The following is a 17,168-nucleotide window of genomic DNA, read 5'->3' as shown; positions in this document are numbered from 1 at the left end:
TGATAGGATGATTAATGAAAAAAGAACACGATAATGAAAAAGAACATTTATTTATCAAAATCTAGTGAAATTGTTCATCACCTGGTTCTCTTTCCTTCCTCACTAGGTTCCTCAAGTGTTCGATACTTGAGTTGCTCAAATAATTATTCTTTCTTTCTTTTTTCCTTCTGTGGGATGACATTCCGTGCTTGTATATAATCTCACACTGTATGACTATCTTCATTTTTTGAATATTTGGATTTTTCTCTTTATAAGCTCCATGTGCTTATCCTGCTGTTTTTATGAATGTTCCAAAGGATTACCAGTTTTTTCAATGGCGTCTGGAGTATTTAGTCTGTTGCACTGGGATTCTGCAGTGATTAGGAACTTTAGTTTGTTAGTTCAGCACACTCTGTAATGCTGGAGATGTAAGCATGTGTACTTTAAAATTTTTTCTATTTTCTTACATTGATTTTAGGGGAAGTGATTCAAATTTCTAGCATTATTTTGAAATTTACAGATATTTCACTAAGTGGAGTTATATTAACTAATTTATTCTTCAAGCTTCAGGAACTTTAATTGATACTTGAGTTGTGCATACTTACAAGTAAGTAATTGCGAGTGTAGTTGTATTTTACCAATAGATTAAAGTACCTTTTTAGAATTGTTACGCATTTACAGATAGTTTTGAATAGTCACTGACTTGTACACAAGAGGAGAGGAATGTTTGTGTAATTAAAGTTGAAGGATCTAGCAAGTATCTGAGTCCTTTCAAAAGGGGACAGCCTGGTTGTATTTACTGTTCAAGATTTGATGTAAGTAAAGGATTTGCTTTAAAACAAAAAAGCAAACAAAAACAGATCAAATAATTCTTTTAAAATGTGTTTTTATTTGCAGAAGCCACAGAAGCCAAACTTGACATCGTTAATGAATGTTCCCCAAAAGTTCAGAAATACTGGTAAGTTATTTGGAAAGTACTTCATAATACAATGACATACAAAAGTAAACTTACTAAGTAATTTCATTTCGGTTTTTGTTGTTGTTGTTTTCACTTGGCTGTAGTAATTGAGGAAAGTAGTGTTATAAGAACAGAACAGATGGTCATGTCAGAATAAAATAAGTAAGATAATGGAAATGACCATACTGAGTCCCCTCCTAAGCCTTTGTGTCTGATGTGTCCTTCTCCCATCCTGCCCTTACCTGGCTTCTTTTCCATACAGTCCCAGATGACTACTTTCCTGTGTTTTTAATGGGTAAAATGCCTGCTGCTATTTATATAACCCATTTGATTCATATTCCTCTTTCCCTTTCTCATGCTTTAAGGTGGTGGTGATAGTTCTAGAATTGAAATTCCTAAGTCACAGAAGAAAAGCCTCAAACAAAAAAAACCAACAGGTGCAAATCTGAGCAGAGGAGAATGTGGACAGTTGTTGAAACAAGATGTCTCAGATTCAGGCAACCTTGAGGAAGATGAATTGGTGGAAGAGGAAGAAGGGCAGTGCAAAGAGGTACATAATAAATTCCATGAAACACTAAAACAAGAAAGTGAAAACCTGGGCCTAAATAGATATGAGGAAAATCTATGGGCAGCATTTCCCTCAAGCACAAAAGTAAGTGTACAGGGATGATTCAATTGGAAGAGTTTGTTAAGGGTAATACAGGGAAGCGACAGTAAACTATTTTCCTGTTAATACTCAATCACGTATCTGTATTCAATCATTGTATTTTGATACTGAAAACATCTTGTTCATAGCCAAACTCAGACATTATTTTCAATATTTTTATTATGAGATTGGAGAGTTTTGGAAGGAGAAAGACAGGAAACTTCATTCTTTCTGGAATCTGTGCACTTTCTGTTATGTAAAACTGAGGGAATGGATAATATCCATTAGAAGTTGTAGCCATTTAGTAGAATTCATGAGGTAATGACTGGAAATGAAGAAACAAAAGGAAGTTTTGAATGAAATTGAGGGCAGGAAACTAGTGAAATTGTGAGATATGGAGGCAGAAAGAAGACTTTCTGAATAATATCAATGAAACTGCATTTAGATTGACACAAGGAAGTGCTTCTCATAGCCAGAGATGAAGTTTACAACATGAGGCACTGCAGTTTAATTGTGCAGATTCCCACTAAAAATTGTAGGCCTTTAGAAACCATGTTGCACTTTGCTTCATTTAAGTCTTACCCAAGAAAACCGTTTTCCAAGTTGTTAATGGGTGGTGAAGTAGATATTGATTTCTGTGCTTTTCAGCTGTTTTGGTCAATCTGTTTTAGAAGGAGTCACCTAAATGGAAAGAAGAACAGGAGAAGGAAGATACTAGAAGGAAGCTGCAAACGACAGTTTTGGGGGATGTGAAACATTCTGTTTCTAGTAATAAACATCAAGTCCGTAAAGTTTCAGAAGACACAGCTTATGCGAGAAGTGAGTTTAAATATGATCCTGATTGCTCCTCTATAAGTATTGATGTTCAGTAAATAAAGTAAAATGATGATTATCCACAAAGATGATAAACTTTCCTGTTACCTGTGAACCCTAGCCTGCTGTGGTAGAGAAGGTCTGCAGCTTTTGTTTTTTTTCGTTCTTACCTAACGGTCACAAATGGTGGTGCTGGATTCCTAATGATTACGTATGATGCAAGTTTCTTTATTAATTTTGTTGCTGTGTTCTCCTTGATGCCGTCTGAACAAAACAAGAAGCTAATCTAATCTATCTTCTGTGTGACAATATTGTTTCCCTTTCCGATGCTACTATCTGATTGAAAAGCTGTGGTTTTTCAGGGCTTCAGCCAAAAGCAGACCTGATTCAAACTCAGAGAAGACTCTTCCAGTACCTCAACTTGTTCAGTTGTAGAATGTAGGAGATCTCTCCTTTGCTAAACCTCTGTGGGCTTGAGAGCATGACCAGCTCAGAGAGAGTTGGGTAATTTGGCATAGACCCCAGGGTGTGAAAGCAGAAGATACTATTTCCATTGTCTGACTCCAGAGCACTGCTTGTTGCAGTAGACTTCTTCGGAGCATGTGTAGCTATTGGTCAGATGCTGCACAGAACATTATCCAAACATGGTGAACGTAGCCATGTCAGCTGTCCTGCTTGGGCATCTTCTGCTGGAAAACAGATGAAGAGGAGTGAAGAGAATACTGTGATGTGACTTGGTGTAAAGTTACCCTTGAGTGGGACTCACTGTTTGGTTTGTTCTTTGCTGTAGAATTACTGCTCGTCTTTCAGATCCTTTATTTGACTGATGGGGTATAAAAGTGTAGTGCAGTATATTTCTCAGTGTCTGTATTTCTCCTTTTTTTTTGTAGAAGCCCAAACCACAGTAGGAGCAGAGAAAAAGGAAGAGTCTGATTCTCCCTGGGATTCTGAGGTACTTTCTGTGATATGTGCATCTCCCCGGTCTGTGGGAGAGCCAGATGAGAACTACGTGAGAGCTTGCCTTTGCGTTGAGCCCTGCCCCTGGTGAGGCTTATTTACCCCATATTACTGCTGCTCGATGTCCTGTATCTGAGGGTCAACGAAATACTTGTAGTGTAGGTTCTGTGTGGAGATAGTACTGGGACAAAGTTAGGTTAAGCTTCTTGTATCGGCCCTTTGGTTGCAGGCTTTTGAGTTGATTTTCTAGCACAGTAGTGAAACAGAATAACTACTTCCCCTCTAGCCTTTGTTGTTGGGAAAAAAACTAATTCCCCACTCCTTTCTTAAAAATACGAGACTTTCTAGATAGCTTAATCGCTATCAGCTTTGCCTTTTTGGCCTTTAAGCAAATCAAATCTTGCTTTTGCAACGTAGTGATGCACTCACTCAACATTGTGGGACATGTGCCCCAGCAATGTGGGCTGATATTTGAATGCCAGGTGCAAATTTGATGCCAATGTTCAATCAACACAGAGCTGCAGCTTCTTGTTCACAATCAACATCTTGATTTCCTGTATTAATTTCTTGTGTGGCTCTGTGATTTGCCAGCCTTAATCAACATTATGGAATAGTTTAGATGAATTGTGAGGATTTTTTTGCCCTTTTATTTAAAATGCAAAAGCCTTTGTTAGATTTTATTTAAAAAAAATTGTTTTGTACAAATTCTTACGCGTATGTACTGTATTGTACAGCCGTGTTCTGAAGGTTCGAGGAAAGCATCTCCTCCTGTGTTTCTCCCACCTGCAGTTGAACATGGAGTACGCTTGCAGAGTGTTTCAGGGGAGCACAACAAGGGTAACTATCTCATAGATTGGATTTGTCTGTGTTTATAGACAAGTGAACTTTTTCTTTTGTTTTCCTTGTTAGTCCTGTTGTTCAGTGAGTATGTGCTGTAGCAATGAAGTGCTTGGCTGATGTTAATTAACAGCAGTGAACACTGAACTTGCTGGCCTGCTTAATTAGTCCAGGAGGTTCTTGCGTTCATTATGTATACTTTTTGGATATGTATTTGTTCGGGTGTTTTTCTTTGCTTTAAGTGGTTGCTTAAAGTGGTGGGAGTGGTATCTGGTTTAAGATTTAGCTGTGAACCCTAGCCTGCTGTGGTAGAGAAGGTCTGCAGCTTTTGTTGCTTTTCGTTCTTTCCTAAAGGTCACAAATGGTGGTGCTGGGTTCCTAATGATTATGTATGATGCAAGTTTCTTTATTAATTTTGTTGCTGTGTTCTCCTTGATCTGCACAAAACAAGTAGGTAGTCTAGTGTGCCTTGTGTGTGACACTATTGATTCCCTTTCTAATGGGTACTATCAGATTGAAAAGCTGTGGTTTTTCAGGGCTTCAGCCAAGAGCTGACCTGATTCAAAGTCGGAGAAGACTCTTCCAGTGCCTCACCTTGTTCAGTTGTAAAATGTAGGAGATCTCTCCTGTGCTACTCGTTTGTATGCTTGAGAGCATGACCTGATCAGAGAGAGGTGGGTGCTTAGGTACTCACCCCAGGGTCTCAGAGCAGAAGATAGTATGTCCGTCTCCAGAGGATATCTTGTTGCTGTAGATGTTTTCAGAGCTCGTGTAGCTATTGGTCAGTTGCTGCTCAGAAGGTGTGGAAGCAGCACTCACGGTGCATTCACTTTTCTCTTAGTGCATTTTATGTGCAAAAAGTTTATTTTGGAAAAGCGTGAATAGTCAGCACTCAGGCTGGAATCAGCAGTTATGGTTTTCCAGAGTGGACGCCATTGCTCCTGTCTGGCTCATTCCTGTAAATTTTCCTTGCGTTTCTGTGTGAGTCAATCCTGAGTTTGTTTTACATAATGGAGTAGCTTAGAAGAGAGAACTGACTGTGGTCTGCTCTAGATGGGAGTTTGGTGGTCAGAAGATACTAGACTTTGAAGTGATAAGATTTAAAATGCTTGCAGTGTTCTGGACTGTATTGGAGCTGTGAGCTTCTGTTTCATTCCTAAATGTCAGTTTCTTATGTATGTACCTGGTCAGAAGTTGCAGGATTATGAATCATGGTCAGGTGAGGTATCCCTTGATAGCACTAAGCAAGGAGCCGTGTGTGTTGGCAGCTTCCTCTTAGTGTGAGGTTGTTTTGTATCGTGCTTTTGTGGTATGTCCTGTAGAGTGGAATGTGATAGTAAGTGCCAGATGATGGAGGTGTAGGCAAGAGGGAAGATGACTCAGGGTGTCCATATGCTGAGACTGAAGCATGCTGGAGTTTCTTCCTTAACGTTGTCCCAACACGAGGGACATTGTCATGTCAGCCACCATTCTTATGCATCTTTTGCTGGAAAAGAAATGAAGAGGAGAAAAGAGAATAATGTGATGTGACTGGGTGTAAAGCTACCGTTGAGTGTAACTCATTTCTTGGTTTGTCCTTTGCTGTAGTACTGTTACTCATCTTTCAGATCCTTTGTTTGACTGATGGGGTATAAAAGTGGAGTGCAGTAAATTCTCAGTGTCTCTCTTTGTCCATTTTTTTGTAGGTGCTCTGCCAGCAGTAGGAACAGAGAAAAAGGAAGAGTCTGATTCTCCCTGGGATTCTGAGGTACTTTCTGTGATATGTGCATCTCCCCGGTCTGTGGGAGAGCCAGATGAGAACTACGTGAGAGCTTGCCTTTGAGTTGAGCCCCGCCCCTGGTGAGGCTTATTTACCCCATGTTGCTGCTGCTCGATGTCCTGTATCTGAGGGTCATTGAAATACCTGTAGCGTAGGTTCTCTGTTGAGATAGTACTGGGACAAAGTTATGTCAGACTACTTACGTTGGCCTCCTGGCTGCAGGCTTTGGGGTTGATTTTCTAGCACAGTTTTAATACAGCAGTTTATTGCTGCTTTTAAACTTATGAACTTCTCAGGCATATTTTTGTGAGAATTTTTTTTTTTCCTACTATTCAGATCTATTCTGCTGATCCAGTCAGAGTTTAACGGATGCCAATACATTGAGCAACCCAGACATTTAGATTTTTCTGTATAGAACCTCTGTCTTCTCTAGATAGACTTAATCCGATTTTGAAAATCATGTTCAGCAGACACCAAGTGTGCTGGCTGTGTTTATCCTTTCTGTCTGATAATTCTCAAGATGAGAGTGAGCAGGGTCTGTAGCTACTACCCCTCTAGCCTTTGTTGTTGGGAAAAAAACTAATTCCCCACTCCTTTCTTAAAAATACGAGACTTTCTAGATAGCTTAATCGCTATCAGCTTTGCCTTTTTGGCCTTTAAGCAAATCAAATCTTGCTTTTGCAACGTAGTGATGCACTCACTCAACATTGTGGGACATGTGCCCCAGCAATGTGGGCTGATATTTGAATGCCAGGTGCAAATTTGATGCCAATGTTCAATCAACACAGAGCTGCAGCTTCTTGTTCACAATCAACATCTTGATTTCCTGTATTAATTTCTTGTGTGGCTCTGTGATTTGCCAGCCTTAATCAACATTATGGAATAGTTTAGATGAATTGTGAGGATTTTTTTGCCCTTTTATTTAAAATGCAAAAGCCTTTGTTAGATTTTATTTAAAAAAAATTGTTTTGTACAAATTCTTACGCGTATGTACTGTATTGTACAGCCGTGTTCTGAAGGTTCGAGGAAAGCATCTCCTCCTGTGTTTCTCCCACCTGCAGTTGAACATGGAGTACGCTTGCAGAGTGTTTCAGGGGAGCACAACAAGGGTAACTATCTCATAGATTGGATTTGTCTGTGTTTATAGACAAGTGAACTTTTTCTTTTGTTTTCCTTGTTAGTCCTGTTGTTCAGTGAGTATGTGCTGTAGCAATGAAGTGCTTGGCTGATGTTAATTAACAGCAGTGAACACTGAACTTGCTGGCCTGCTTAATTAGTCCAGGAGGTTCTTGCGTTCATTATGTATACTTTTTGGATATGTATTTGTTCGGGTGTTTTTCTTTGCTTTAAGTGGTTGCTTAAAGTGGTGGGAGTGGTATCTGGTTTAAGATTTAGCTGTGAACCCTAGCCTGCTGTGGTAGAGAAGGTCTGCAGCTTTTGTTGCTTTTCGTTCTTTCCTAAAGGTCACAAATGGTGGTGCTGGGTTCCTAATGATTATGTATGATGCAAGTTTCTTTATTAATTTTGTTGCTGTGTTCTCCTTGATCTGCACAAAACAAGTAGGTAGTCTAGTGTGCCTTGTGTGTGACACTATTGATTCCCTTTCTAATGGGTACTATCAGATTGAAAAGCTGTGGTTTTTCAGGGCTTCAGCCAAGAGCTGACCTGATTCAAAGTCGGAGAAGACTCTTCCAGTGCCTCACCTTGTTCAGTTGTAAAATGTAGGAGATCTCTCCTGTGCTACTCGTTTGTATGCTTGAGAGCATGACCTGATCAGAGAGAGGTGGGTGCTTAGGTACTCACCCCAGGGTCTCAGAGCAGAAGATAGTATGTCCGTCTCCAGAGGATATCTTGTTGCTGTAGATGTTTTCAGAGCTCGTGTAGCTATTGGTCAGTTGCTGCTCAGAAAGTGTGGAAGCAGCACTCACGGTGCATTCACTTTTCTCTTAGTGCATTTTATGTGCAAAAAGTTTATTTTGGAAAAGCGTGAATAGTCAGCACTCAGGCTGGAATCAGCAGTTATGGTTTTCCAGAGTGGACGCCATTGCTCCTGTCTGGCTCATTCCTGTAAATTTTCCTTGCGTTTCTGTGTGAGTCAATCCTGAGTTTGTTTTACATAATGGAGTAGCTTAGAAGAGAGAACTGACTGTGGTCTGCTCTAGATGGGAGTTTGGTGGTCAGAAGATACTAGACTTTGAAGTGATAAGATTTAAAATGCTTGCAGTGTTCTGGACTGTATTGGAGCTGTGAGCTTCTGTTTCATTCCTAAATGTCAGTTTCTTATGTATGTACCTGGTCAGAAGTTGCAGGATTATGAATCATGGTCAGGTGAGGTATCCCTTGATAGCACTAAGCAAGGAGCCGTGTGTGTTGGCAGCTTCCTCTTAGTGTGAGGTTGTTTTGTATCGTGCTTTTGTGGTATGTCCTGTAGAGTGGAATGTGATAGTAAGTGCCAGATGATGGAGGTGTAGGCAAGAGGGAAGATGACTCAGGGTGTCCATATGCTGAGACTGAAGCATGCTGGAGTTTCTTCCTTAACGTTGTCCCAACACGAGGGACATTGTCATGTCAGCCACCATTCTTATGCATCTTTTGCTGGAAAAGAAATGAAGAGGAGAAAAGAGAATAATGTGATGTGACTGGGTGTAAAGCTACCGTTGAGTGTAACTCATTTCTTGGTTTGTCCTTTGCTGTAGTACTGTTACTCATCTTTCAGATCCTTTGTTTGACTGATGGGGTATAAAAGTGGAGTGCAGTAAATTCTCAGTGTCTCTCTTTGTCCATTTTTTTGTAGGTGCTCTGCCAGCAGTAGGAACAGAGAAAAAGGAAGAGTCTGATTCTCCCTGGGATTCTGAGGTACTTTCTGTGATATGTGCATCTCCCCGGTCTGTGGGAGAGCCAGATGAGAACTACGTGAGAGCTTGCCTTTGAGTTGAGCCCCGCCCCTGGTGAGGCTTATTTACCCCATGTTGCTGCTGCTCGATGTCCTGTATCTGAGGGTCATTGAAATACCTGTAGCGTAGGTTCTCTGTTAAGATAGTACTGGAACAAAGTTATGTCAGACTACTTACGTTGGCCTCCTGGCTGCAGGCTTTGGGGTTGATTTTCTAGCACAGTTTTAATACAGCAGTTTATTGCTGCTTTTAAACTTATGAACTTCTCAGGCATATTTTTGTGAGAATTTTTTTTTTTCCTACTATTCAGATCTATTCTGCTGATCCAGTCAGAGTTTAACGGATGCCAATACATTGAGCAACCCAGACATTTAGATTTTTCTGTATAGAACCTCTGTCTTCTCTAGATAGACTTAATCCGATTTTGAAAATCATGTTCAGCAGACACCAAGTGTGCTGGCTGTGTTTATCCTTTCTGTCTGATAATTCTCAAGATGAGAGTGAGCAGGGTCTGTAGCTACTTCCCCTCTAGCCTTTGTTGTTGGGAAAAAAACTAATTCCCCACTCCTTTCTTAAAAATACAAGACTTTCTAGATAGCTTAATCGCTATCAGCTTTGCCTTTTTGGCCTTTAAGCAAATCAAATCTTGCTTTTGCAACGTAGTGATGCACTCACTCAACATTGTGGGACATGTGCCCCAGCAATGTGGGCTGATATTTGAATGCCAGGTGCAAATTTGATGCCAATGTTCAATCAACACAGAGCTGCAGCTTCTTGTTCACAATCAACATCTTGATTTCCTGTATTAATTTCTTGTGTGGCTCTGTGATTTGCCAGCCTTAATCAACATTATGGAATAGTTTAGATGAATTGTGAGGATTTTTTTGCCCTTTTATTTAAAATGCAAAAGCCTTTGTTAGATTTTATTTAAAAAAAATTGTTTTGTACAAATTCTTACGCGTATGTACTGTATTGTACAGCCGTGTTCTGAAGGTTCGAGGAAAGCATCTCCTCCTGTGTTTCTCCCACCTGCAGTTGAACATGGAGTACGCTTGCAGAGTGTTTCAGGGGAGCACAACAAGGGTAACTATCTCATAGATTGGATTTGTCTGTGTTTATATACAAGTGAACTTTTTCTTTTGTTTTCCTTGTTAGTCCTGTTGTTCAGTGAGTATGTGCTGTAGCAATGAAGTGCTTGGCTGATGTTAATTAACAGCAGTGAACACTGAACTTGCTGGCCTGCTTGATTAGTCCAGGCGGTTCTTGGGTTCATTATGTATACTTTTTGGATATGTATTTGTTCGGGTGTTTTTCTTTGCTTTAAGTGGTTGCTTAAAGTGGTGGGAGTGGTATCTGGTTTAAGATTTAGCTGTGAACCCTAGCCTGCTGTGGTAGAGAAGGTCTGCAGCTTTTGTTGCTTTTCGTTCTTTCCTAAAGGTCACAAATGGTGGTGCTGGGTTCCTAATGATTATGTATGATGCAAGTTTCTTTATTAATTTTGTTGCTGTGTTCTCCTTGATCTGCACAAAACAAGTAGGTAGTCTAGTGTGCCTTGTGTGTGACACTATTGATTCCCTTTCTAATGGGTACTATCAGATTGAAAAGCTGTGGTTTTTCAGGGCTTCAGCCAAGAGCTGACCTGATTCAAAGTCGGAGAAGACTCTTCCAGTGCCTCACCTTGTTCAGTTGTAAAATGTAGGAGATCTCTCCTGTGCTACTCGTTTGTATGCTTGAGAGCATGACCTGATCAGAGAGAGGTGGGTGCTTAGGTACTCACCCCAGGGTCTCAGAGCAGAAGATAGTATGTCCGTCTCCAGAGGATATCTTGTTGCTGTAGATGTTTTCAGAGCTCGTGTAGCTATTGGTCAGTTGCTGCTCAGAAGGTGTGGAAGCAGCACTCACGGTGCATTCACTTTTCTCTTAGTGCATTTTATGTGCAAAAAGTTTATTTTGGAAAAGCGTGAATAGTCAGCACTCAGGCTGGAATCAGCAGTTATGGTTTTCCAGAGTGGACGCCATTGCTCCTGTCTGGCTCATTCCTGTAAATTTTCCTTGCGTTTCTGTGTGAGTCAATCCTGAGTTTGTTTTACATAATGGAGTAGCTTAGAAGAGAGAACTGACTGTGGTCTGCTCTAGATGGGAGTTTGGTGGTCAGAAGATACTAGACTTTGAAGTGATAAGATTTAAAATGCTTGCAGTGTTCTGGACTGTATTGGAGCTGTGAGCTTCTGTTTCATTCCTAAATGTCAGTTTCTTATGTATGTACCTGGTCAGAAGTTGCAGGATTATGAATCATGGTCAGGTGAGGTATCCCTTGATAGCACTAAGCAAGGAGCCGTGTGTGTTGGCAGCTTCCTCTTAGTGTGAGGTTGTTTTGTATCGTGCTTTTGTGGTATGTCCTGTAGAGTGGAATGTGATAGTAAGTGCCAGATGATGGAGGTGTAGGCAAGAGGGAAGATGACTCAGGGTGTCCATATGCTGAGACTGAAGCATGCTGGAGTTTCTTCCTTAACGTTGTCCCAACACGAGGGACATTGTCATGTCAGCCACCATTCTTATGCATCTTTTGCTGGAAAAGAAATGAAGAGGAGAAAAGAGAATAATGTGATGTGACTGGGTGTAAAGCTACCGTTGAGTGTAACTCATTTCTTGGTTTGTCCTTTGCTGTAGTACTGTTACTCATCTTTCAGATCCTTTGTTTGACTGATGGGGTATAAAAGTGGAGTGCAGTAAATTCTCAGTGTCTCTCTTTGTCCATTTTTTTGTAGGTGCTCTGCCAGCAGTAGGAACAGAGAAAAAGGAAGAGTCTGATTCTCCCTGGGATTCTGAGGTACTTTCTGTGATATGTGCATCTCCCCGGTCTGTGGGAGAGCCAGATGAGAACTACGTGAGAGCTTGCCTTTGAGTTGAGCCCCGCCCCTGGTGAGGCTTATTTACCCCATGTTGCTGCTGCTCGATGTCCTGTATCTGAGGGTCATTGAAATACCTGTAGCGTAGGTTCTCTGTTGAGATAGTACTGGGACAAAGTTATGTCAGACTACTTACGTTGGCCTCCTGGCTGCAGGCTTTGGGGTTGATTTTCTAGCACAGTTTTAATACAGCAGTTTATTGCTGCTTTTAAACTTATGAACTTCTCAGGCATATTTTTGTGAGAATTTTTTTTTTTCCTACTATTCAGATCTATTCTGCTGATCCAGTCAGAGTTTAACGGATGCCAATACATTGAGCAACCCAGACATTTAGATTTTTCTGTATAGAACCTCTGTCTTCTCTAGATAGACTTAATCCGATTTTGAAAATCATGTTCAGCAGACACCAAGTGTGCTGGCTGTGTTTATCCTTTCTGTCTGATAATTCTCAAGATGAGAGTGAGCAGGGTCTGTAGCTACTTCCCCTCTAGCCTTTGTTGTTGGGAAAAAAACTAATTCCCCACTCCTTTCTTAAAAATACAAGACTTTCTAGATAGCTTAATCGCTATCAGCTTTGCCTTTTTGGCCTTTAAGCAAATCAAATCTTGCTTTTGCAACGTAGTGATGCACTCACTCAACATTGTGGGACATGTGCCCCAGCAATGTGGGCTGATATTTGAATGCCAGGTGCAAATTTGATGCCAATGTTCAATCAACACAGAGCTGCAGCTTCTTGTTCACAATCAACATCTTGATTTCCTGTATTAATTTCTTGTGTGGCTCTGTGATTTGCCAGCCTTAATCAACATTATGGAATAGTTTAGATGAATTGTGAGGATTTTTTTGCCCTTTTATTTAAAATGCAAAAGCCTTTGTTAGATTTTATTTAAAAAAAATTGTTTTGTACAAATTCTTACGCGTATGTACTGTATTGTACAGCCGTGTTCTGAAGGTTCGAGGAAAGCATCTCCTTCTGTGTTTCTCCCACCTGCAGTTGAACATGGAGTACGCTTGCAGAGTGTTTCAGGGGAGCACAACAAGGGTAACTATCTCATAGATTGGATTTGTCTGTGTTTATAGACAAGTGAACTTTTTCTTTTGTTTTCCTTGTTAGTCCTGTTGTTCAGTGAGTATGTGCTGTAGCAATGAAGTGCTTGGCTGATGTTAATTAACAGCAGTGAACACTGAACTTGCTGGCCTGCTTAATTAGTCCAGGAGGTTCTTGCGTTCATTATGTATACTTTTTGGATATGTATTTGTTCGGGTGTTTTTCTTTGCTTTAAGTGGTTGCTTAAAGTGGTGGGAGTGGTATCTGGTTTAAGATTTAGCTGTGAACCCTAGCCTGCTGTGGTAGAGAAGGTCTGCAGCTTTTGTTGCTTTTCGTTCTTTCCTAAAGGTCACAAATGGTGGTGCTGGGTTCCTAATGATTATGTATGATGCAAGTTTCTTTATTAATTTTGTTGCTGTGTTCTCCTTGATCTGCACAAAACAAGTAGGTAGTCTAGTGTGCCTTGTGTGTGACACTATTGATTCCCTTTCTAATGGGTACTATCAGATTGAAAAGCTGTGGTTTTTCAGGGCTTCAGCCAAGAGCTGACCTGATTCAAAGTCGGAGAAGACTCTTCCAGTGCCTCACCTTGTTCAGTTGTAAAATGTAGGAGATCTCTCCTGTGCTACTCGTTTGTATGCTTGAGAGCATGACCTGATCAGAGAGAGGTGGGTGCTTAGGTACTCACCCCAGGGTCTCAGAGCAGAAGATAGTATGTCCGTCTCCAGAGGATATCTTGTTGCTGTAGATGTTTTCAGAGCTCGTGTAGCTATTGGTCAGTTGCTGCTCAGAAGGTGTGGAAGCAGCACTCACGGTGCATTCACTTTTCTCTTAGTGCATTTTATGTGCAAAAAGTTTATTTTGGAAAAGCGTGAATAGTCAGCACTCAGGCTGGAATCAGCAGTTATGGTTTTCCAGAGTGGACGCCATTGCTCCTGTCTGGCTCATTCCTGTAAATTTTCCTTGCGTTTCTGTGTGAGTCAATCCTGAGTTTGTTTTACATAATGGAGTAGCTTAGAAGAGAGAACTGACTGTGGTCTGCTCTAGATGGGAGTTTGGTGGTCAGAAGATACTAGACTTTGAAGTGATAAGATTTAAAATGCTTGCAGTGTTCTGGACTGTATTGGAGCTGTGAGCTTCTGTTTCATTCCTAAATGTCAGTTTCTTATGTATGTACCTGGTCAGAAGTTGCAGGATTATGAATCATGGTCAGGTGAGGTATCCCTTGATAGCACTAAGCAAGGAGCCGTGTGTGTTGGCAGCTTCCTCTTAGTGTGAGGTTGTTTTGTATCGTGCTTTTGTGGTATGTCCTGTAGAGTGGAATGTGATAGTAAGTGCCAGATGATGGAGGTGTAGGCAAGAGGGAAGATGACTCAGGGTGTCCATATGCTGAGACTGAAGCATGCTGGAGTTTCTTCCTTAACGTTGTCCCAACACGAGGGACATTGTCATGTCAGCCACCATTCTTATGCATCTTTTGCTGGAAAAGAAATGAAGAGGAGAAAAGAGAATAATGTGATGTGACTGGGTGTAAAGCTACCGTTGAGTGTAACTCATTTCTTGGTTTGTCCTTTGCTGTAGTACTGTTACTCATCTTTCAGATCCTTTGTTTGACTGATGGGGTATAAAATTGGAGTGCAGTAAATTCTCAGTGTCTCTCTTTGTCCATTTTTTTGTAGGTGCTCTGCCAGCAGTAGGAACAGAGAAAAAGGAAGAGTCTGATTCTCCCTGGGATTCTGAGGTACTTTCTGAGATATGTGCATCTCCCCGGTCTGTGGGAGAGCCTGATGAGAACTACGTGAGAGCTTGCCTTTGAGTTGAGCCCCGCCCCTGGTGAGGCTTATTTACCCCATGTTGCTGCTGCTCGATGTCCTGTATCTGAGGGTCATTGAAATACCTGTAGCGTAGGTTCTCTGTTGAGATAGTACTGGGACAAAGTTATGTCAGACTACTTACGTTGGCCTCCTGGCTGCAGGCTTTGGAGTTGATTTTCTAGCACAGTTTTAATACAGCAGTTTATTGCTGCTTTTAAACTTATGAACTTCTCAGGCATATTTTTGTGAGGATTTTTTTTTTCCTACTATTCAGATCTATTCTGCTGATCCAGTCAGAGTTTAATGGATGCCAATACATTGAGCAACCCAGACATTTAGATTTTTCTGTATAGAACCTCTGTCTTCTCTAGATAGACTTAATCCGATTTTGAAAATCGTGTTCAGCAGACACCAAGTGTGCTGGCTGTGTTTATCCTTTCTGTCTGATAATTCTCAAGATGAGAGTGAGCAGGGTCTGTAGCTACTTCCCCTCTAGCCTTTGTTGTTGGGAAAAAAACTAATTCCCCACTCCTTTCTTAAAAATACAAGACTTTCTAGATAGCTTAATCGCTATCAGCTTTGCCTTTTTGGCCTTTAAGCAAATCAAATCTTGCTTTTGCAACGTAGTGATGCACTCACTCAACATTGTGGGACATGTGCCCCAGCAATGTAGGCTGATATTTGAATGCCAGGTGCAAATTTGATGCCAATGTTCAATCAACACAGAGCTGCAGCTTCTTGTTCACAATCAACATCTTGATTTCCTGTGTTAATTTCTTGTGTGGCTCTGTGATTTGCCAGCCTTAATCAACATTATGGAATAGTTTAGATGAATTGTGAGGATTTTTTTGCCCTTTTATTTAAAATGCAAAAGCCTTTGTTAGATTTTATTTTAAAAAAATTGTTTTGTACAAATTCTTACGCGTATGTACTGTATTGTACAGCCGTGTTCTGAAGGTTCGAGGAAAGCATCTCCTCCTGTGTTTCTCCCACCTGCAGTTGAACATGGAGTACGCTTGCAGAGTGTTTCAGGGGAGCACAACAAGGGTAACTATCTCATAGATTGGATTTGTCTGTGTTTATAGACAAGTGAACTTTTTCTTTTGTTTTCCTTGTCAGTCCTGTTGTTCAGTGAGTATGTGCTGTAGCAATGAAGTGCTTGGCTGATGTTAATTAACAGCAGTGAACACTGAACTTGCTGGTCTGCTTGATTAGTCCAGGCGGTTCTTGCGTTCATTATGTATACTTTTTGGATATGTATTTGTTCGGGTGTTTTTCTTTGCTTTAAGTGGTTGCTTAAAGTGGTGAGAGTGGTATCTGGTTTAAGATTTATCTGTCTGAGGATTTGGATATTTCTGGATAATCAGCAGAAGAAAAATATCATTTGGTTAATCTTTTTGTTTGTTTATTTAATTTTTTTTAGTTTCCTGTTTTTCTTTAAGAACTAAAATATGTGGGCAAATTCTTGTTATGTTTCTGCGGGTTTCCACCTGCAGCTCATGGCAGTTGCTTTATGACCATCCTGATTGATCATAAGTGTGCTGGAAAATTTTGCTATTGGAATAAATCTTTTATCTTTTTGATAGTGCTTTGGCAATGTGGCTTATAATATGGATTCAATGACATAGCCTAAAAGGCAAGTCCAATTTTATTTTTGTAAGCAGACACCAAATCTTAGCAAGCTTCTGGAATCCATAAATCAACTTACCAATTGTCTTTAATGTCTGCTTCATATGATTCTGCTAAGCTTTAAATCAGTGTGGGAGGGGGGAAGAGGTGACTGTGGTAGTCTTTTTAATGTATTTCCATGTTACTTGACCACCTAGTGTTCGAAAATCAAGTTTTGATGATTTGTTTTTAGTATTTTTTAAATCTAAAAATTATTTTGTGGAACAATTCGTAGAAGCATTTTGTATGCTTGTTTCATGAATGGAGTCGTAAAGTATAAGATGACTGCAGCACAGGGCAGTAGGTTGTGTGAGTTAGGAAATAAGATTTGACACTAAACTTGGAGATTTGGAATAACGCACATGTTGTGCATTACAACCAAGCAATGTTTGTATCATTTATTTCCTTGCAAACTGATCCAGAGAGGTCCGTTGAGAACCAGATTGTTTTTACCTCATTGAATGATGTTTGTATGAGGTTGCTGTGTCTGTACCCTTGCTCTCCATAAGCTGTTAATGAGAAAGTAGCCTCAACATTATGCACTGCTAGAATAGAAGTAGTCATAGTTCTGCTGGGTTCTTTCTTGATTGGTCATTAAGAAGCCAAAGCTATCTGCTCTAATTAATTTTTCCAGAAAGCAGAATTCAGCTTCCAAAAGGAACAAAATATTTTAATCTTGTTCTCTTAATAGACATGACTTAATGCTTCACATGAATTGTTGTCATTCTGTGATTTGATTCTTTTTTTTTTTTTTTAATAAAAGTTGGATGATGGGAATTACTCTGTATTTCTTATATACTACTACAAGTTCTCTGTGATAAGATAATTGGATATTAGCTATTTCACTCTCAATGAAGTAATTTGTGCAAGAAACAATTACAGAGCC

At 40.3% G+C, this 17,168-nt stretch overlaps 1 protein-coding gene across 1 annotated transcript; it reads left to right on the top strand.

Annotated features, from left to right (window-relative positions):
- The first annotated feature begins 674 nt into the window (after positions 1-674).
- LOC146757050 (uncharacterized) lies at positions 675-2,455 on the top strand. The gene is made up of 3 exons (XM_085523310.1): positions 675-937; positions 1,303-1,487; positions 2,255-2,455. Exons 1-3 carry the CDS (start codon positions 859-861, stop codon positions 2,453-2,455), a joined length of 465 nt encoding a protein of 154 aa, XP_085379436.1. The 5' UTR covers positions 675-858.
- The last annotated feature ends 14,713 nt before the right edge of the window (positions 2,456-17,168 follow it).

This window comes from Coturnix japonica, chromosome 24 (assembly GCF_054131305.1).
Source record: "Coturnix japonica strain WE chromosome 24, WE-NBRP24, whole genome shotgun sequence".
NCBI classification, from domain to species: domain Eukaryota; kingdom Metazoa; phylum Chordata; class Aves; order Galliformes; family Phasianidae; genus Coturnix; species Coturnix japonica.
This window is presented reverse-complemented; position numbering and strand designations above follow the sequence as displayed.